Source organism: Hippichthys cyanospilos, chromosome 13 (genome assembly GCF_059441005.1).
Source record: "Hippichthys cyanospilos isolate Australia breed blue-spotted pipefish chromosome 13, RoL_Hcya_1.0, whole genome shotgun sequence".
Taxonomy (NCBI): domain Eukaryota; kingdom Metazoa; phylum Chordata; class Actinopteri; order Syngnathiformes; family Syngnathidae; genus Hippichthys; species Hippichthys cyanospilos.
The window spans coordinates 3,466,080-3,486,864 of record NC_142381.1 but is presented as its reverse complement, the minus strand read 5'-3'; the positions used below and the strand labels follow the sequence as shown (position 1 = coordinate 3,486,864).

The window sequence follows — 20,785 nt, the reverse complement described above, 5'->3', positions numbered from 1 at the left end:
AAATAATAAGATATTGAAATGGAGCTGCAACAAATCAAAATTTTAAGTCAGCGATGAATCGGACCGAAAAAAAAGCAACCTTTTAACTTCCGTTTTTTTATTAAATGAAATACGACTTTCTTCATATTGACTACATTTTTTTCTCATTATCTGCTCGCTTGTTCGATTTGTAACATCGGAAAATGAGTTTAACTGTTGATTAGATTCCGGGAAATGTCTCGCTTTGATTCAGCGCAGTAATAGTCCGTCTGCTTTAATAGAGGACAAAATAAATGTTAGAAATTTTGAAAATCTGGGCTATAATTTAAGTCCCTAAATTATAAATTATGAAAATCATCATTGGTTTCATATGTCAAAATGACATTTGGCAATTTCATTGATTTAAAATGTAATTTTTCAGAATTGTTGAACTATTTAAGGACCTAAAATTGCGGAGATGTTGCGTGTTTAGTTTTACAGTGATAAAAACAAACTAGAAAAAAACTATTGGTGTTGAGGTTTTCAAAAATAAAGTTAAACAATAAACTTGATGGACATTTTCCTCCCAAAAAGACATCAAATCATCGACGTTGTCGTTTCCTAAATAGCTGGCAAATGATTCCACGAAAGCAAACAAATCAACATTTTTTTCTCTATTTCTCTTGTCAATACGCCGCAAACCTTTTTCATGACGGTCGGAGATTATTGTGTAAAATGCTTTTGTACAAATGAAAGCCTCCCCCGAGCATTCCTCAAAGCCTCGCGGAACTTTTTCAGTATCATCCCATCAAAGCTGCGGCTCGGCGATGTGCGTTAGCCGCCTTTGAAGAGGCTTAATGTTGACAAGAGGAGGAGGATGCGTCGGTTGTAGTGAGAGGAAGAGTGAGTGCCCTCTTCGTCCTCCTCCTCTTCCTCCTCCATCTCCACGCTTAATCTCCCCCGCAGCAGGCTGCCCACCAGCCCCCCCCCCCCCCCCCCCCCCCCCATGCCAGCAGGCTTTTCTAGGTCACTCCTGGCACATCCCGCAGCCTCACCTCGCCCAGCGCATCAAACATTCAAACGCTTCCGTCCCCTCACGCCATAGCTGCTTGTTGCCGTGACGACCGCGGACACTCTTGCGACGCTGGAACAAACGTTTTGAATTTAGAGTATTTGTGGGTAAATTCATCTTTTAAAAATAAAATAAAACCCATCCGGCTTCTTTGTAGAATAATTTTTGTTTTCCTCGAGGCCTTTAAACATTTGTGTAGTTGCCTCTCCCCCTTTCTGTATACTGTAAGCCCACACTTGAAAACTAAAAAGATGGTACGATGCGGTGATTTCAAGTCTGCAGCGAGGTCAGGGAGTTTAACGCGTCAGCGCTTTTTCTGCTACTTCAAGTAGTCGATGCCATTGATGTTGGACATGAGAGACACTGTTAATGATGGAATGTCAACCCCTGCAACAGATTTCTCAAACTGAGCCGTAACTTGGGGGAGGTCTGCAAAATACTATAAATAAAAATCTTAAACATTATTATTACTATCCTAATCCCAGTCTATTCATTTTGGTATATTGTCCATTTTGTCTCAGTAAGACAGCAAAGTTAATTGCAACACATGTAAACGCATGAGATGATTTCAAAGGTCAGAATGTCTTATTGAGCACACTAGAATTTAGTAGGGTAAGTCCAATGAGTCAAAAGACATAGACCTAAAATAAATGTCCACTACCGAGGACACACATGAATGGGCTGGCTCTCAGGTGGAAGTCACATCTGCTCAGTGAGATGGAAAAAAAAAAATTATGCAGAGGATCAAAAATACATGCACTGTGTATTACACCTGTTTATTATTGCATTGCACCATTTGTGGTTTTATTTTTGCAGGATTTGAGACAAAAGAAGCAGCTCTCCTCTTCAAGTGTGATAACTAGTGATTTATGTTTTTTTTTTTTTTCTTACATTATTCTGCCTAGCCATACATAGTGATTTTATTCCTCTCTTTAGAAAATGAAAGTCCAAAAAATTGACATATATTGCCACCGGGTTAAATATTTGTTGCAACAGGATGATAACATCACGGCAGGTGCTAGTTCTTTTAGCCTGTCAATAGAATTTTGTATTGTAAATTAGCATTAAGCTAGTGCAGCAAGCTGGATTTGTGTAAAAGTTTCTCCCAAGCCCTAAAAAGAATCCCTGCAATCAACATGTTCTTTTCTCCCGCAGAGCAATTACTGGAGTTCATGCATCAGCTGCCGGCCTTCGCCAACATGACCATGTCGGTACGCCGTGAACTCTGCGCCGTCATGGTGTTCGCCGTGGTCGAGCGCGCCGGTACCATCGTTCTCAATGACGGCGAGGAGGTGCGTTATTTAGTTTCAAAAGAAAAAAAAAAAACGAAGCGACTTCTTCCGTTTCATGTATTTTCCGGTCTATTAAAGCTGAATGCAGAGTGTCGCTTCCCCCCCCCTGTGGACCTCCTCAGGCGGATAAAGTGAGACGAGGCTTTCAATGGCCGCCGTTTTGCCCTGTTATAACACCGCCACGCTTTAGTCACTAGGTTCACTGAACATGCTTTAATCATAGGATGTCATGGAAATATTCCGTGCCAGGAAAATTGCCACCATGGTCAAGTCCTCGAAAACAGTGCAGGGACACAGGCTTGTCATGCGAGTAAAAAATAAATTAATATAAATAATGTGACGTGTAAATATGTGTTTGGGATTGAATGAGTTAAAGTGAAATTGTTGCAGTTTAGAATCACTTTCCTTTGAATGCAACTAGCATTAGCGCTGCCTGAGCATCCAGTGATGTGATGTGGCCGTTGCATCTCCAGCTCGACTCTTGGTCGGTGATCCTGAACGGCTCGGTGGAGGTGACTTACCCCGACGGGCGCACCGAGGTCCTGTGCATGGGCAACAGCTTCGGGGTGTCGCCCACCATGGAGAAGGAGTACATGAAGGGGGCCATGAAGACCAAGGTGGATGACTGCCAGGTAACGTGTCCTTCACGTGCCACCAGACGCGGCTTTTACACGGCTGTTAGGCGTCTTAATGGCGGAGGTCGTTTGCGGATAATGTTCTCGCCCTAACGGTCCCCCGGGGCCCTCGCTGTTGAACGTTTTGGCGCTCTTTTAGAAGAGCATTTAAAAGGGCCTTTTTCACACTTGTAATAGGCACCATAGCAACAACATCAAGGCAGTAAAGGAACGTAAAGTGACGAAAATTTGACTTCTTGTTTTGGATGTCTTTCGCAGTTTGTCTGCATAGCTCAGCAGGACTACTGCTGCATCCTGAACCAAGTGGAGAAGAACATGCAGAAGGTGGAAGAGGAAGGCGAGATCGTAATGGTCAAGGAGCACCGAGAACTGGATCGAACCGGCACCAGGAAAGGACACATTGTCATCAAGGTGACTGCTTAGCAAAAATAACATTTAGACTTTGATTTTTTTTTTTTTTTTTTTTGTTATAACACCGCCACGCTTTCTCGGTTCAGGGCACATCGGAACGTCTGACCATGCACCTGGTGGAGGAACACTCTGTGGTGGACCCCACCTACATCGAGGACTTCCTGTTGACGTATAGGACCTTCCTGTCCAGCCCCATGGTGGTGGGCAAGAAGCTACTGGAGTGGTTCCACGACCCCAGTCTCAGGGACAAAGTATGCCATTTTACAAGATCAAAATGCCTGCTTGCTGCTTAGTGTGAGCTTCCAAAACACAGTGGTGCCTCAACTTATTTGTTATGAAGCTTTTTTTTTTTTTATTAACTCATTTGGTGCCATGGGCAGAAATACTCGTCTTTTAAAATAGTAATAACAATAATAAATCATAAAATTCTGTCAAAATACGTTTTTTATGGAGAGGAGCTGACACCCTTGACTAATGCTTACCTGATATAAGCCAATTGAAAAACTATAGTGATAACTGTGACCATTGGATGGCGGTGTTTCCACACTTATAACACAGCTATTACATACATCAATTCTAACTGAAGAATGTTCAATCTTTCATACAGCAGCACCCATATTTACATAGACAAAGTACACAATTTCGGTTGGCCTTGAAAGGTGAGCGAAAATGCTGAATATACCGGCCCTCTAGAGGTTTACTTTTCCAATAACGCTTAGCACTGAAAGAGCTAGCTCAATCCTAACGCTCAACGCAAAATGCATAGACAAGCTAATAAAAGTAGCATCGATTTCATGGTGATAAAACCCCTGAAGCAATAGACTTTTGAACACAAACGCTAGCAACACATGTAGACAGACAGTATAACAAGACAGATGTGCTTTATCTTCTGCAAAGATCCGACTAATATTACAACATTTTACTGCGCCAGATTTGCTGTGAAAAATAGCCTAAAATTCTAAAAATGTTCGAAAAAATGTCAAATGAATAAGCACATACTATTTTGTGGGGTGAAAATGTAGAAAATACGTTTTGGAGAAAAATCAATATTGTATGTGTCTTTTTGATACTATTGCATTATATTTGCTCAGGTGACACGGGTGGTCTTGCTGTGGGTGAACAATCACTTCAATGACTTTGAAGGAGACGCCGCCATGACTCACTTCCTAGAGGAGTTTGAAAACAACCTGGAAAGAGAAGTGCGTTTTAAAAAAAAATCCTGTAATAATAAATAAGATGCGCTGTCTTCACTCACGACACGTGGCCGCTTTTTGTCCTCAGAAAATGTGCGGCCACCTGCGGCTATTGAACATCGCGTGCGCCGCCAAGGCCAAACCTCGCCTGGTGACGCTGACCAAAGCGTCCAGGGAGGCCGACCTTGCCTTCAGCCTGCTGGGAGGGCAGGACAAAGGCTTCAGGGTCTTCATCGACGCCGTGGAGCCCGGGAGCAAAGCGGCGGAGGCGGGGCTCAAGAGAGGAGATCAGGTAACTAGAAATGTGTTTCGTATTAATACTTAGCGCTGTCTTGAAGTTTAAAAATTTAGCTTCATTAAGATCTATAATTAATGAGTGTGTGTGTTTTTGATATCACGCGAGTTTGGCAAGGAGCTTTGCTATGGCTCACTACATTAGCGTTTTTGTTGCAATTGTTAGCTGTGGCTACAGTTGCGGCTGGGTGCTTTGCATTTATGCGGTCAGCTAAATTTGAGCGGCTTCTGTGGTAAGCAAACGTCTTACAAAGAATGCATATCACCATTTCAAGGTGACGTCAGGGTGTTTTTCTATTTTTTGGGTTAAATTGACTGTTTTTCGGATGGACACCTTTCTTCTGCTCCTGAACTTGACCTCACACCCACAAAAGGAGCCTATAAGGTGTCGCCAATCACAATGACAGCCAATCAGTGGCCACTTCATGGTGTGATTGACCTTTGATTGAAAAACATAATGCTTTAACTATAACTGTCATTAATTAATTGCAGTTAATCTGTTAATCTCACTCCCCTAATATGATTATTAGTAACTTTTTTTTTTTTTTTTTGTTCCTTCATCGCTTGTGCGCTCCACACAAACACTCCACTCGCAACCGGCTGATAAATCCAGTCTTACACGATCGTCCTCAACTATGATGGATGTATCTTGAAAGGCAAAAATACTTGCGTTCCGGTTCGAAAGCACCATCCCGATCTAATCCCCAAGTCCACCTTTTGAGGGCCTCTGATCAAACCTAGTGTACTAACAAGCCTCTTTAGCGTCCCTTTGGACCTCCGCCTCAGTACGGGCCATCCTGTGCTCCTCTCAGGCCAGTAAACACACTAAAACGGCAATTAGCCAACTAGCCTACACAGCAACTGCTCCCTGCCCAAGGACGAACGCTCGGAGACGGATGACTAAGCTTCACCTCCGACTAATAAGAACGTCGGGACCGACTCCCGCTGGAGCGTGTTAGTTAGTTAGTGAGCAAAAATAGGAGAGCGAGCGGGGAAAAAAGAGCTGCGAGGGATGTTTGGATTGGACGAGACTTAACGCGGATTCAGACGCTCTCAAGATGGGTTTCCAGGATTAAGAAGACTTTAGCTGGAAGCTCAGAACATCGGCAAGTGTGAAAAGTGCTTGTGAAGTCCAGCGATGAGGGAAAACGCCAACAAATTGCCTGCTGCCACCAGCTAGCTCCAAAATAATTTGTTGAGTGCTTTTTTACAACTGCCAAAATTGGTGGGGGTTTTTTCTGAGTTTTTTTTATTTCCCTTTTCAGTGGTCCTGGACAAAAAATGTCTCCGGACACATTTACACAAAAAAAAAAAAATGTGGTAGCTTCTCAATTTTATATGCTTAAAAAAAGTTCTTGATCTTGATGCTGATGTTGTTGATAACATCCGAAAGACAAAAAGTCCAAATCTATCTTTGCGTTCATGGTCTTTTCCTGTCTTGTTTTCCTTGGCGTGAAGATCTTGGAGGTGAATGGGCAGAACTTCGAAAATGTCCAACTCAGCAAAGCCAACGAGATTCTGAAGAACAACACGCACTTGTCCATAACTGTGAAAACCAACCTTTTAGGTAAAACACACTCACATATTCACACACTTAGAGAATTTGTGGCAAATTTAAAATGTTTTGGTGGGTTACAGGGTCTCTGATAGACCCAAACCTTATAGAATCCCAAACTATTTAGTAGATACCAACCAATTATCGGCACCGATATTTGGAAACTTGACGGCCTTTTTTAATCCGACTGGCCGATAAGAAGAAATCAATTTAAAACGGGGTTATTTTGAGTCATTGTCATCAAGTCATTGTAGTTATATTTAAATTTTATCGTAATTTCTGTGGAAAAAAATTCTGAGCTATTTATTTAACCTTTCATTCACCTTTATAAGGAATGTTTTCTGATTCTAGGAAATTCAGGCTATTATTTTCTATTTGTGTGGTTCAATAAATATGCTTTAAGCATTTCAATGAAGGTCAGTATTTGCATTATTTTTGCTTTTTTTTTTTTTAACGGCAATTTTTACACTTTTACTGCAAATTAATATCGGCTCCAAATATCGGTTGTCGGCCTCCTCTAACTAGTAATAATTGGTATTGGTATCCGTCCCAAAAAATCCATATCAGTCTATCTCTACTATTTAGAATCATCTTTAGGTAACAGTATTAAAAAAAAAAAATCTGTAGTATAATATGTATAAAAATTAGGGATTTTTATATGTGCTTGATAAATTAGTTAAAAATTAAATAATTCAAAATGGCCCTTTCATCCTTTGAGTTTTCTGATTTTTGGACACCAGATATTTAAAATAATGTACAAAAAGTCTAAAAGATGGTTGTTTGTGATCCCGTTGTACATTTTTTTGTGCTCTCTAAGCCATTTAAAAATATTCTTTTGGAGCATTAGACCTTTGTTGAACTGCCATCATCTTGATCTAACGAATCAATTTGAATATTTAACACCCCACCCCCGTCCCCTTCAGTGTTTAAAGAGCTGCTAAACAGGCCAGAGCAAGAATCTCACGGCGACGTCGAGGTGGAGGACGAGCACGACCGAAAGAACGGCGCGCCGCACCTGCCCAAGATCGGCGATATCAAGAAAGCCAGCCGCTACTCCATACCCGACCTGGCGGTAGATGTGGAGCAAGTGATGGGCCTGGAGAAGGCCAGCAAGAAGGTCAAGAGCAACTCGGTAGGCGGACGCAACAAGCTCAAGAAGATCTTTGACAAGACGCTCACCAGCATCCTGCCTCCCAAACCTTACAAGTAAGTTCAATTAAATGCATCGACTTACTACTTTGCATGACCTTAAACTAAACTTAAGAAAACTGACAGGCTCAACACGATCCCCCCAAAATATCCTTGCTCCTGTGGACTTGTAAATGACGCCTATATCACTGGAAATGTAAAATAAAAGTTCTCTGTGCGCACCAGCAGTACACCAGCACCATCTCAAGGCAAACAAATAACTGCATTTATGTTATCAACTGCTACAATTAATATTTCAAATTTAAAGGGCTTAGGAGTGCTTTTTTTGAGACTTGGAACGGATTAGGCCACATGCTTATAAAGCGCGTTTCGACTTATGAAAAGTTCACCTCACAAAATGAACAGATTACTTTTGTAAGTGGAGGTACCGTGCATATGCCTGAACTTCCGGTGCGTTTGCCGCAGCGACGTCTGCGTGGGCCAGTCGCAGGACGACAGCATCGTGGGCATGAAGCAGTCCAAGCAGATCCCGCCGGCGCTACCCGTCAGCGGCAACCTTTCGTCGTCCAACCCCGACCTGCTCCAGTCGCACCACCGCATCCTGGACTTCAATAACCAGCCCGGTGAGCCTCGCCGTGACTAATCCCGCTCGCCTTTTAAAAACAGCTAATCTGCCGCTAATATTTACCGTCACGTTATTTGTGTTCTTCCAGTGCCGCTCAACCTGAGTAAGTACTTTGTCTACCCCGTGATCCGTCCCTTGACCCCGGGCACAATTGCACCTTTGACGCTCATTAGCGGTTATTGCTCATTTACAGTAAAGCCTGTGTGTTCACGGCGGCTAATCGAGTCAAGCGCCAACCTTCTTCTTCTCCCGTGGGTGTTTGTTTGCGTCCTTTTAATCGCACTAATCAATTGAATCACAAGGAATGCTGGGATGCTGGTGGAGGGCAGAAATGTTTTTGCTTGCGGTCTTCGGTCATCACGTCCACTTGTAAATGGTGAACATACACAATTTAGGTTGTTTCGTTTCATCTTTTGGCACAAGTTTTGTTTCGTATTTCTTTTTAAAGTTGCCTTTGAGTCGGACTTGTTTGGTTTCCACTGGTGGAAGTTAGGATTAGTTTTAGACTTTACATGACTAGGATGCAGGGAAACGTGTCAATTTATATGACTTTATTCATTTACGTGTTATAGAGAAAAAAACGAAAATATTTGTATCATAAACAAAATAAAATAAAATATTTTTGGCATGCTTTAATAAAACAGGTAAAAAAAAATTTGAAGAAATTCTAGAATTGACCAGAAATATAGTGAAACTTTCGGTAAAACAAAAACATCTTGAGACAACTTATGAACTAACATTTTATAGTTAAATTACATTTTGTCATTGAATTACTTCACAGCACGGAGTAATTACTGCAAATGAGGAAGTGATGCTACAGCACACATTCCGATTCATTCTACAAAAGTAAAAGTCACACTTGCGCAGATAAAAGTCGTAATGTCCCTCAAAACATTTGTAGAACATGCAATTTGCGGAATTGATCTGCAAATTATCACACCACAGCCCATTACCAATTTTGCATAAATTGTAAAAGTAATCACGATCAAGCCAATTTCATCCGCATAAAGTTTAATTTACTTATGTTTTTCTTTGGCATTCAAACAGATTTAACTGTACAAATTAAAGCACTTGCATTATTCTTGTTATCTTAAATTTTGATTTCAATCATAACCCCTAGCCGAAATGAACAGCACCATCTGCTGGTAACGTTTGGTAATGACGATTCCAAATCTCTCGTTTTGCAGACATGTCGGACCAGGTTCTGCGGGTGTTCAAGGCGGACCAGCAATCGCGTTACATCATGATCGGCAAGGACACCACGGCCAAAGAGGTGGTGGCTCAGGCCATCCGGGAGTTCGCCCTGACGGCCGCGCCCGAGGCCTACTCGCTGTGCGAGGTGTCGGTCACTCCCGAGGGCGTCATCAAGCAGAGGCGGCTGCCCGACCAGCTCTCAAAGTTGGCCGACAGGATACAGCTGAGCGGCAGGTATGCGCTCGCAACTGTATATGCGTGCGTGCTTTGGTTAGGCTATAAAAACGGAAAGACAATTTAGATTAGGGATGAAAAATGACAGTGGGTCCAAATCTTTAAAATAGTCATGAAAAAAATCACTGTTTGGGGAGAAAAAAAAATGTTTTCACTACCTTAAACATGTGAAGACAGCGTTTTAAATTTTCATTTAACTGCCAACTGCTTTTCAACATGATAAAATGGCCGCAAGATGAAGTCCAATACTATTATTAGCTTAGTGGCAAGTACGGAAGCTTGAAATAATGCTGGCATCAGTACTCGCCCATCCTATTTTTTTATCAAGAAAAAAAATGGGGTGACCTAATCTCAAATCGGTATCAGATAATCATCACATAGTATTTCTTTGGGTGCTTGGTGATTTGTTTTATTCAAGTGCAGTACATTTTCATTTTTGAGACTTTATTTATGTAACCCAGATGCTTGTCATAAATGGGTCACATTTTCCCATACTTATTATCTCTTTCAACACTTCATACTACACATCAGTTGAATGCAAGTTGTATGGGCAGACCTAGGAAAAAAAAAAGCAAAAAATAATAATGTCGTTTTTTGTTCATCGAAACAGGTACTACCTGAAAAGCAACATGGAAACGGAGACGCTGTGCTCGGACGAGGACGCCCAGGACCTCCTTCGCGAGGGCCAGATCTCGCTCCTGCAGCTGAGCACGGTGGAGGTGGCCACGCAGCTGTCCATGCGCGCCTTCCAGCTCTTCTGCGCCATCGAGCCCACCGAGTACATCGACGACCTGTTCAAGCTGCGCCCCAAGGCGGGCGCCGCCGCCGACACCAGCCTCAAGCGCTTCGAGGAGTCCATCAACCACGAGACCTTCTGGGTAGCCACCGAGGTCACGCGGGAGCCCAACCAGCTCAAGCGCATGAAGACCATCAAGCACTTCATCAAGATCGCCCTGCACTGCCGCGAGTGCAAGAACTTTAACTCCATGTTTGCCATCATCAGGTTAGACGTGCCTTCGCTAGCTAGTTGTTTAGGTCAATGCCTTGGTTGTGCAGCCATTTTATTTCTTTTTTTTTGCTTAGTAGTTTGTCCAGTTGGATGAGTTTATTAGTTTGCCTTTTTATGCTTGTAGTTATTTGGGTGCTTGGTTTATTGATTGGTCACCCATTTGTTCAGTAGGCTATTTTGTTGCTAAGTTAGTCATTAAGCTCTGGCTTGGTTGGTTCAGTTATTGTTAGATTCGGGCAACCTAGAACCTTTAAGAACAATAAACAAGAAGGAAGACAAATTTGTTTTTTGTCGCGAGGAGAGCAGACAGGAACATAACCTTTTCAAATCTCCTATTGGTATGGTCACACATCCTTTCCGCTCCTCTTTTATGAATTTGGATTGGCCCTAGGAACAAAAGTCAATTCTGCCGTAGAGCGGTTGGAGGAGAGCTCTGGCAACAATGCAAAAAATCAGTTTGGGATGGGGGGTGTAAGTGCAAGTACATGCTGTGATGTTCTTAATCAGGTACAAAAAGACCGACCCCATGCTGTTCTGCCCTTGAAGACTTGCTATCTCCTCAAATGTTCTTTACCAACAGCTCCAACAAAGAAATTTCCATGTGTACCAATATACATGTTGCCAAAACAAATATGGGATAACCTCTATACAGTTATTCTAATATTTATTAGCTTGTGTGTTTAGCTATTTAGTCGTCGTTTAGGTTGACTAGTTGCTTTAGTGGTTTCTTTGAATGTCTGTTGAATGTTTTTTTTTTTCTTCTGCCCAGCGGTTTGAACCTGGCTCCCGTCTCCCGCCTCCGAGGAACGTGGGAGAAGCTGCCCAGCAAATACGAGAAGCTCTTCGGGGACCTGCAGGATTTGTTCGATCCCTCCAGGAACATGGCCAAGTACCGAAACGTCCTCAACAACCAGAACCTGCAGCCGCCCATCATCCCGCTCTTCCCCGTCATCAAGAAGGACCTCACCTTCCTGCACGAAGGTACGTCAGTGGAATTCTTCAAAATGTTTTGACGACTGTCCCGTTTTTTGTGAGTATAATTTGTTATGCGCCGGCACCAGGCAATGACTCCAAAGTTGACGGCCTGGTGAACTTTGAGAAGCTGCGGATGATCGCCAAAGAGATCCGCCACGTGGGCCGCATGGCCTCGGTCAACATGGACCCCAACCTCATGTTCAGGACAAGGTACGGATGCCTCACCCCAACACATTTTCCATATGTTGAAACAGGTGTCACAACGTCCCCATGAAGTGGTTCTTAAGCTCCTCGTCTGTGGCTTAAATTTTTCTCCACGCGGTGGCGTTTGATTTTCTTTGGTGGTCTTTGGTGCTCTTTCCTGTCCTTAAAAGCTTGTTTTGTCTTCTTCTTCTCGCTCATCCACCCTCTGCGCCCCACGCTTCATTGTTCACGGCGTCTAGGAAGAAGAAGTGGAGAAGCTTAGGGTGAGTTTTGCATGTGCTTTCACATTTCTTTGCTGGCTTTCCTTGGAATTGCTTGGCTTGAATGACTTTTCATATAACGGACAGTGAACCCCTCATATTCATAGTTCGGCATTCAAAAATCAAGTCTCCAAATTGTTCACGTTACATGCATGGTGTTGATGCTTTATAATCAGCTTTGTTTTAAGCGCTTTACCGCCATCTAGTGGCATATGTGTTCAATTACAAACCCAGTTTTCACGATTCATGACACTACAGCTCAACAACTACCACAGGTCATTTTGCTGGGGATTACTTTAACGGGTTGGGACAGCGCCAAATATTGGAATTGCATTGTTTTAACGTAATAACATTTCATCACCTTGTTATATTTTATGAGAATATTTTTAGGTATCTTGTCACCAGCAAAGTTGACCTTTGGTTACTTCTTGATGACGGATGCTCTTTGTCGCTGTCCAACAAAAACACGCCTCAATGTCATGTCCTCATTTATTTTACAGACCCATTTGGAAAAACTAGAGCATGTTTATTTCCGTAATTCCATTCAAAAAGTATAACTTTTAAAGATTATATACTCTGGGCCCATTATTTCCGCGATTTGAATTATTTTATTGATTTATTTTTACATCATTTGGGTTTGCAATTCAAATAAAACATTTGAATGGTGTCTTAATTTTCTTTCTTTTTTTCTGAGATGTAATATTCAAATTTTTCTTTTTTATTAAAGAGTTTTGAAATGCAATCCCAGTTATTTGTTTATATTTTTTCAAATGTTTGTGTAGTTAGAGTACTAGAGTAATAAATTATTTGAGATTATAACTAAAGTAATCAATTACTTGAGTACTTAATGGGATTGAATGAGTTAATGGCAAGCCTGGAGGAGAAAACACAAGTTCTTGTAAGGAGTCATGTTTTCCAATTAGGATCTTTAATCTTCATAGATATATATCTCCTTACTTGTTAATAATCAGCTCTTAATCTCGCGAAACGTGCCTCGCACTTCCACGACAAAAGCGATTCCAGCCACAAAAACCTCAACTAGCACGAAGCTCCTTCTTCTTTTTCTGCCTGGAATGCTGCAGAATTCCTTTAGGAGCACCTCATTCTGCTTGACTGCATGTTTCGCAACATGAGACCACAATCCAGAGCGCACTGGAGTAATTCGGGTTACCCGTCTACTTTTGTGTTTTGGGTTAGCTCCCTGAGCCAAGGCAGCGCCAACGCGGCCGTGCTGGACGTCAACCAGACGGGCGGCCACAAGAAGCGCGTGCGGCGCAGCTCCTTCCTCAACGCCAAGAAGCTGTACGAGGACGCCCAGATGGCCCGCAAGGTCAAGCAGTACCTGGCCAACCTCAGCCTGGAGACCAACGAGGAGAGCCTGCAGACGCTCTCGCTGCAGTGCGAGCCTTCCGTCAGCACGCGTGAGTCGCCGGGTGTCCGCCCGGCTCATTTTTCTCACGATGATGAGAAGATCATAATTTATCAGCCAAAAAAAATTGGACGTTATCAGGTTGCAAGAAACACTCCATAGGACTGCACAATTATGGCCAAAATAATAGTTTGTTTTGGTCAATATTGAAATCACGATTGTTCATCGTTTAGTCAAACATGTCTATTTGTTGCGTTTCTTTTAAACAAGCAGGATAGAAACAAGGCTTGATACTTAGGAATAATAATAAACTAAAATAAATATAAGTAAAAAAGTTATTTCAAGACATGTTAAACTTTAAGATTCAAGAGGTTTGCATAGTAATACCACACAATTAAATTCTGTTCTCTTCCCCGAGCAGACTACATTCCATAATCGAGCAAATAATAAGTTAGGCAATAAAAAAAAGTAACAGGACAATAAGTAAAATAAAATAAAAAAAATCATTTAAAATATAAGAAATTGAAGCAGTGCTTCCGCTTTTTTAAACCTGCAATGCAATAATAAAAGCAATCTAATCGATTTAATTCTATTCTTGTGCGTCTTGACTATTAAAATCAAACATTTAAGGCTAACATTTTTAATGATTTTTTTTTACATCTTCAAAAAGGTGTCTCATAATTTTTGAATTGGATCACATTAAATCACACTTTTTAAATGTTTGCTGAGTCGCTAATAATGCAAAACTCCCCCTATCCATTTGATTTTTAAAAATTGTAATGCTTAGCTCCTTATTTATTTTCAGTATGTGCGTTACGTGTCTCCAACTACTCTCCCTTTGTGCGTCCAGTTCCCAAAAACTCGGGGGTCCGCCGCGCGGACACGTCCCCCGTGGTGTCCAGAGCGGCCAGCCAGCAGAGGGGACAGCTAGCCAAAGGCTCTCAAGCCCTGCAGGTGCCCGCCGTGGCCCTCTACCCGTCTCGCAAGAAGGTGCCTGTCAAGGACCTGCCTCCCTTCGGTAGGACATTCCATCAACATCACTGGGACGGTTACAAATCATATGAGCCATATATGTATATATTTCTTTGTGTACGTATATATGAATATATACATTTCTTTCAGGCACCAGCTCCCCTCAGTCGCTGAAGAAGATTCTGTCTCTGTCGGAAGAAGCTAGCGAGCGCCATCGTCGGCATCCCGATGACCTCACGGCGTCCAACGCCTCCTCGCAGCTTTCCTCGCCGCCAGGCTCCCCGCAGAGCTCCCCCAAAAAGGGTTAGTAAAAGGCATCCGTGTGCTACTGTGGTGCACTTCCGCCCCCTGCTGCTTGGTTTATGCTTTGCACGTATTCATCCCAAATTGGACCAACAGAAGTTTATTTATTGTTAATATTTCTCTCTAAAATGACACTAATATGCCCATCTTTATTTTTATATATATATATATATATATATATATATATATATATATATATTCCAGGTTACAACCGCATGGGCGACTCGTACTCGGACTGCGGTCAGAGTGAGATGTCGTCCCGCTCCAGCCTTCTCAGCAACTTGTCTTTGGAGGACGAGCGGCGGCTCAGGCTTTCGGGCGGCGGCGTCGAATCCCACCTGGGGGGCGCGCGCCTAGAACGGCGGGCCGCCACCGACCCCGACCAGTACAGTCTCGGGTAGGCGATCCCTGCCGCAACTCAAATGGAAGACATCGTATTTTAAAAAAGTGGCGCTTTGGCGGCAGGTCGTACTCGTCGATGCAGGACTGCCGGGGCATCTACGCGGGCTGCCCCACGGTGCTGTCGTCCCCCAGCTCGGAGGAGCTGACCCAGGATCAGGGCGACCGCGTGTCCCTGGACGCCGCCGACAGCGGGCGCGGCTCCTGGACGTCCTGCTCGTCCGGTTCCCACGACAACATCCAGACCATGCAGCAGGGCCGCAGCTGGGAGACGCTTGCCTTCGGCGGGGGCCTCCCGCCCGCCGGGGGTCCCGAGGCGCTGCTGTGGGCGGCGCAGGCGCGGGGAAGCTGGGCGTCGGCCGGCTCGTCCTCGTCATCGTCCGCCGCCTACTGGGGCGAGGACTCGGAGGGCGACACGGGCACCATCAAGAGGCGCGGCGGCAAGGACGTCAACGCCGACGCCGAGACCAGCAGCATCACGTCCACCGGCTCTGAGGACGCCAAGCAGACGGGCCGCCCCTCGCCCTCGCCCGTCACCGCCGCCTGCAAAGGACTCATATGTGAGTGTCGCCATGGCGCCGAAATTCCTGCAATGCCAGAAAAATGACGATGGTGCCTTGTGTCCCCGAAGCCCGGAAAGAGGGGCGCTATCGCGAGCCTCCCCCGACGCCGCCCGGTTACACGGCGCTAACCATCTCCGACCTGGCGGAGAGCCAGTCGCCGCCCCCTCCCAATCCCGCCGCCGCCACGACGACGCCCTCGAGCCGACGCCCGCCCGACTACACCACGGCGCTTCAGCGCTCGCGAATGGTCACGCAGTCCCCCGACTCGCAGGCTCACCAAGCGGCGTCCAAGCAGAGGGGCGGCGGCCTCCGGCGCGGGCGGGGCCGCGACGACGACGACGAGGCGGAGGAGGAGGAGGAGGAAGAGGAGGAGGGTGAGTCCCCTAAACTTGTCGCTCTGAGGAAGCCCAGGGCGCAGCGCACCCCGCGGCCTCCCCGACCGTGACAGTCTTTATGCAGGAGGGGCGCCCCCTCCACCCCCCCACGGCAGGTAAAGATTGATTCATCATTTAGACGCCCCCCACCCCACCCCCACCACCTACCTGCCACTTCCTCCGTGCATGCCAACACACTTGGACCACCTAGACTTGAGTAGCCACTACTTCCTGCTACATCTGGGGGGGCGTCCCCAGATCTACCTCCCCGTCATCCCTTCTCAGAGCTCCCTCCCCGTCATTCCTTCAGAACCTTCAAGGTTCATCATCGATTGTTTGTTCAGGGGACTTTAATTCATAGGACCAGTAGCTCAGCATCCTCACCCCACCCTCCCGCCGCACACACACACACACACACACACACACACACACACACACACACACAAACTCACACAGTGCCCCCCGCATCCCCACTGGCATCGTGGATGGCGTCTGTTTAGTTTTATTAGTAGACAACCTTTACGCTTTCATTTGTAAATGACATGATTATTTTGGAAAGCCTAGAGCTATTTCATTCAGGTTTTGAGGGTTTGCTGTTTATTTTTAGCCAAGCAACGGTGGTACCTTCACTTACCTCCTGTTACATAAAATTCAGTTTACGAAAAGCCTCGGCGGAAAAATATTGTCTCTACGGGAGAAAATTAAAGATTCGAAAGGCGACATTGTTGTTGGCATGTGGTTAGCACTTTAGCAAAGACATCACACAGGAAGCACTTTGCATGACTCCAAATTAAACTTAAGTAAACTTACATGCTCAGAATAATAAAAATATAAATAAAAAACATATATTATTGCTCCTATGGACTTGTACGTGATTCCTGGCTCACTGGAAATGTGAAATATGTCACTGAACATACAAATTAAACGTACAAAGGTACATTTTTACAATTTAATATATTCATTTAAAGGGTTTAGGAGCATGCTTGGAACGGATTCGGGAATTCAAATGTAAAAACCGGCTCTACTTATGAAAGATTCACTTTGCAAAATGACATCGGGAACAAATTAATTTAGTAAGTAGAGGTACCACTGTAGAAGGATGGATAAAGTAGCAAATTACAGGCTAATCAATAGTAATAGACCCCCAATTAATCCAAAATTATTTTTTTAATGAGAGTAGATGATGATACTGTCCAAAACTGTTGCAAATTTATGAGAATAAATTTAGATAATTCACAGATAAACAAGTGACGATTGTCTATTTATGAAAATATTTTTGACTGAATTTTTACACAAACCACACTGTAAAACTTGCATTTGTTTTTCATATTTTTAAACAATAATAAAATCTCAATTTCCCAACTCTTTTGTCTTCTCCGCAGATGACGAGCAGGTGTCGGCGGTCTGAAGTGGGGGAAAAAAAACAAAAACAAAAAAAAAAAGCTCTTCGCTGTCCCTCAAGCGACCAATGGACTCATCATCAAGCTACGTACGTGCCTGCTCTGCCTCCTGATTGGTGGATCCCTCCCGTTGGCTCCTCCTCTTCCTCACCACCCCCCCGCCTTAAAGCATCATGGGGGGTTGACGGACCCTGCATGCAAAAACACACACAAAAAAAAAAAATACTGTGAAGAGGAAGAAGATGGATGTGAAAAGACGACATGCCTGGCACTTTTTGGACATTTAAAAAAAAAAACATTTTTCAAAAGACTACAATGTTGACATTCATCTGCACTAAAAAAAAAAAAAAAAGTTGCAGAAAATTTTTCGAGGACGTCCTCATTCAGACTCTTTTGTACTCCTGACCCGCTCCAGGAGGTCGGAAAAATGACGCCAGTATTAACGCAAACAAAATGGACATTTCACACACACACACACACACACACACACACACTTGACGAGCACTTTGAGCACAAAACCTAGCGAACGCGCTCGTGGACGCCAGGGTAACCGCGACGACGAGAGGGGGGCGGGATTACATCGCCGTCTTCTGGGATGCCGGAGGAGGCGCGGGAAAAGCACAACAACAATAACAAATAGGGGGCGGGACTTCTGGTGCCCAGAGGACTGGAAAGCCGTCTGTCAATCATGGCCCAAATTGACATCCGCAAGTCAAGTTTGCGCGAGCGTCCCAATCGCCTTACGACTTTGCAGATGAAATGCCTTATTTATGTCATCAGGCTCCGCCCCTTAACCCCCAACACACACACACACACACACACACACAGTGTACATCCCCGCGATCTGAAACGAGGACTTGACTGAAAGACTTTTTGTTGTTGTTGTTGTTTTTCTAGACTTCGGTGGCGAAGGGACGGAATAAAAAAAAAAAAAGAAGAAAATTAAAGGCCGCCAATGGGAGTCTGGCAGACGAGTCTTAGAAGCACAACAAAAGGAGAACCCAAATAAAAACAAGTACAATGATTTTATTCATCATCAATTCAACTTGATGAAACTGCCCTGCGATTGGCTGGTAACCAGTTCAGGGTTGATGCCCGAAGCCAGCTGAGATAGGCGCCAGCAAGCCTGCGACCCCTGTGGGGATAAGCGGCTAGAGAACATGGATGGATGGATGGAAACTGATTTTTAAGAATAGGTGAAAATGTGGTCCTTTTAATTCAAAATAGAACATTTCAAATTTGACTCATTCACTGCCGTTGACGGATATAGACGTTAAATGGCTAGGAGCCAATAGAATCGGGCCACTGATTTTTTTTTTTTTTTAGGTAAACCTACAAAACAAGGTTATGGTCATACATGAAAATCTACAATAACGTTTGGATTTTTTTCCCTCAGTATTGACGGAAAAATACATTAAATTAGTCGGACAATGGTCTGACAAAAAAAAAAAAAAAAAAAATTGCCGGAAAAATAGCGAGGAAAAATTGTGGTCATAAATGAAAATGGACAAAACAAAAAATGAAAATCGACAAAAAATAATTAGATTTTTTTTTTTTTTTTGCTTATGTTCCGTATTGTCAGAAAAATACATTTTTTTGAGGGGGGGGCATCTGGCTTAAAATGAAGAAAAATTGCAGGAAAAATAGAGCAGTAAACTATAAAAAAAAATTATAATAATTATATAATTATATATATATCTATATCATATAATCATGCTAGATCAACATTTTCCTTGAGTTTTCTTTCACGTGTTCTAAGACTCGTCGGATGTGTGTGCTATTTTCTCTTTGGTCCTCCAATCACAAAATCCTGCTGATCACATTGATCAGTTTGGTGTAAAAGATGAGGAGAAAAAAAAATACTAGACTGAAAAGGGGTTGGGGGGGGGGGGGGTCCACTGCGACAACACACAAACACACACACATAAAAAAAACAGTTCTTTTCGTTGTTGTGATATCCATTTTTGTTGGTCCCGTTTGGTTCGGGCCCGCATTTGAAGACGTGACGTTGCACAAAAAAAAAACGTGTCGGTTTGATGTCGTGGCTAGAACTTGCTACTGTTGTGGTGATGATGACGATGATGAAGATGACATTGTTGTACATTTTTAGCTGGTGATGTTCTCCTTCCCTCGACGCCGACTCGCACTTGTATGTCTTTTACAAAGACAATCGGTGGAGTGCAGCGTCGCTCCTTTTTGGTTTCTTTTTTGTATTTTTAATACAATAATTGTAAATATCGGTTCTATTTTTGTTCAAATGTATTATGTTAATGCCTCAACATCCAGTTTGTATGAAGCTGGGATCCAATAAATACTGCATACAGAGTACAGTCAACCGCCGAGTTTTTTATTATTACTTTGTATTTTGTTTGGTAAACAGCATAAATGAAAAGAAGTGTTTCAACGGTCAGTTTTTCTACTGTTAGAGTGGTCGTTGAACGCATCTCCAGTCAACCGCGTCAGCGATCAGCACTCGCTTTCTTCGCGTAGCTTTTCGTTAAGTGTGAGGATTTGAGTTTTATTTATTTATTTATTTTTAACAAACCTTGTTCAAAAAACTAACACCATTCATACCTCGCTGTCCCATTTCGGGAAGTTTGCCAAAACAGGAAGTAGTTCTAGTTCCGGTATGACGTGACGGTGAAAGTAAAAGTTTAATATTAGACTTTAAAAGGTTTCTCGTATAACTCGCCATGACAACCGTATGATTGACAAATACTTAACGTAACAGTTGGTTTGATGGACTTGGGGGATAAAAAGTCTATTCACCCCCAGTTTAGATTGCTGTCCTCCCTTCATATGCAGTGAACTAGTCCACTTTCTTATTGAGGACTTGAATGCGGAAGTGGGTAGCAATTAGCAAAACAAACTTGTTAGCAAGAGTTTGTTAGCATGTGTTATGCCAGTAGAGCGAAAAAAATGACTATTTCACTATGGCAACATCTAAAATATTTAAATTAAAAAATACAATGGCGTCTGATGCTTAGTTTATTTTTCAAAGACCGCGCCACTGACATGCTATTAGAACACCTGGGAAAGGTTTTGACTTTGTAAAAAAAAAAAAAAAATCCTATTACAGTATGTCTCTTTGGATCCACTTTCCGTGCAGAGCAAAAAGCAATAACTTAGAACCCTCACACATTTTTTTTTTCTTTTCATTGTAATAAAACGCCCAAAGAAGAAGTGAATAAAACACACTTTGCGCCTGCACGGGACAGATAAGCGTGAGTGGCAGGCAGCAAGGGATGGATGAGCAAACAAGGCCAAGAACGCAAAACACGTCCGTTAGCCAATTAGAAGAAAGTTCTGGTCATTTGGCATCTCGGCCGCCAGAGGACGCCATTG

The 20,785-nt window shown here is 43.4% G+C and overlaps 1 protein-coding gene across 5 annotated transcripts in view; it reads left to right on the top strand.

The window, feature by feature from the left end:
- Window positions 1–19,775, top strand: part of rapgef2b (Rap guanine nucleotide exchange factor 2b) — an 80,777-nt gene extending 61,002 nt beyond the window's left edge. For 3 of the 5 annotated variants that reach the window (XM_088431993.1, XM_088431992.1, XM_088431995.1), the window contains 21 exons: window positions 2,186–2,322; window positions 2,796–2,954; window positions 3,216–3,368; window positions 3,455–3,619; window positions 4,460–4,567; window positions 4,650–4,853; window positions 6,314–6,422; window positions 7,334–7,616; window positions 8,025–8,182; window positions 9,372–9,612; window positions 10,223–10,615; window positions 11,391–11,602; window positions 11,683–11,806; window positions 12,040–12,063; window positions 13,258–13,481; window positions 14,280–14,447; window positions 14,552–14,704; window positions 14,909–15,101; window positions 15,170–15,663; window positions 15,735–16,156; window positions 17,423–19,775. In XM_088431993.1, the coding sequence (XP_088288119.1) occupies window positions 2,186–2,322; window positions 2,796–2,954; window positions 3,216–3,368; window positions 3,455–3,619; window positions 4,460–4,567; window positions 4,650–4,853; window positions 6,314–6,422; window positions 7,334–7,616; window positions 8,025–8,182; window positions 9,372–9,612; window positions 10,223–10,615; window positions 11,391–11,602; window positions 11,683–11,806; window positions 12,040–12,063; window positions 13,258–13,481; window positions 14,280–14,447; window positions 14,552–14,704; window positions 14,909–15,101; window positions 15,170–15,663; window positions 15,735–16,111 (4,079 nt within the window). In that variant the 3' untranslated portion in view covers window positions 16,112–16,156; window positions 17,423–19,775. Of the gene's footprint in view, window positions 1–2,185; window positions 2,323–2,795; window positions 2,955–3,215; window positions 3,369–3,454; window positions 3,620–4,459; window positions 4,568–4,649; window positions 4,854–6,313; window positions 6,423–7,333; window positions 7,617–8,024; window positions 8,183–8,272; window positions 8,288–9,371; window positions 9,613–10,222; window positions 10,616–11,390; window positions 11,603–11,682; window positions 11,807–12,039; window positions 12,064–13,257; window positions 13,482–14,279; window positions 14,448–14,551; window positions 14,705–14,908; window positions 15,102–15,169; window positions 15,664–15,734; window positions 16,157–17,422 lie in introns of all 5 variants that reach the window. The other 2 variants (XM_088431991.1, XM_088431994.1) reach the window with 1 other exon arrangement.
- Window positions 19,776–20,785: the final 1,010 nt, after the last annotated feature.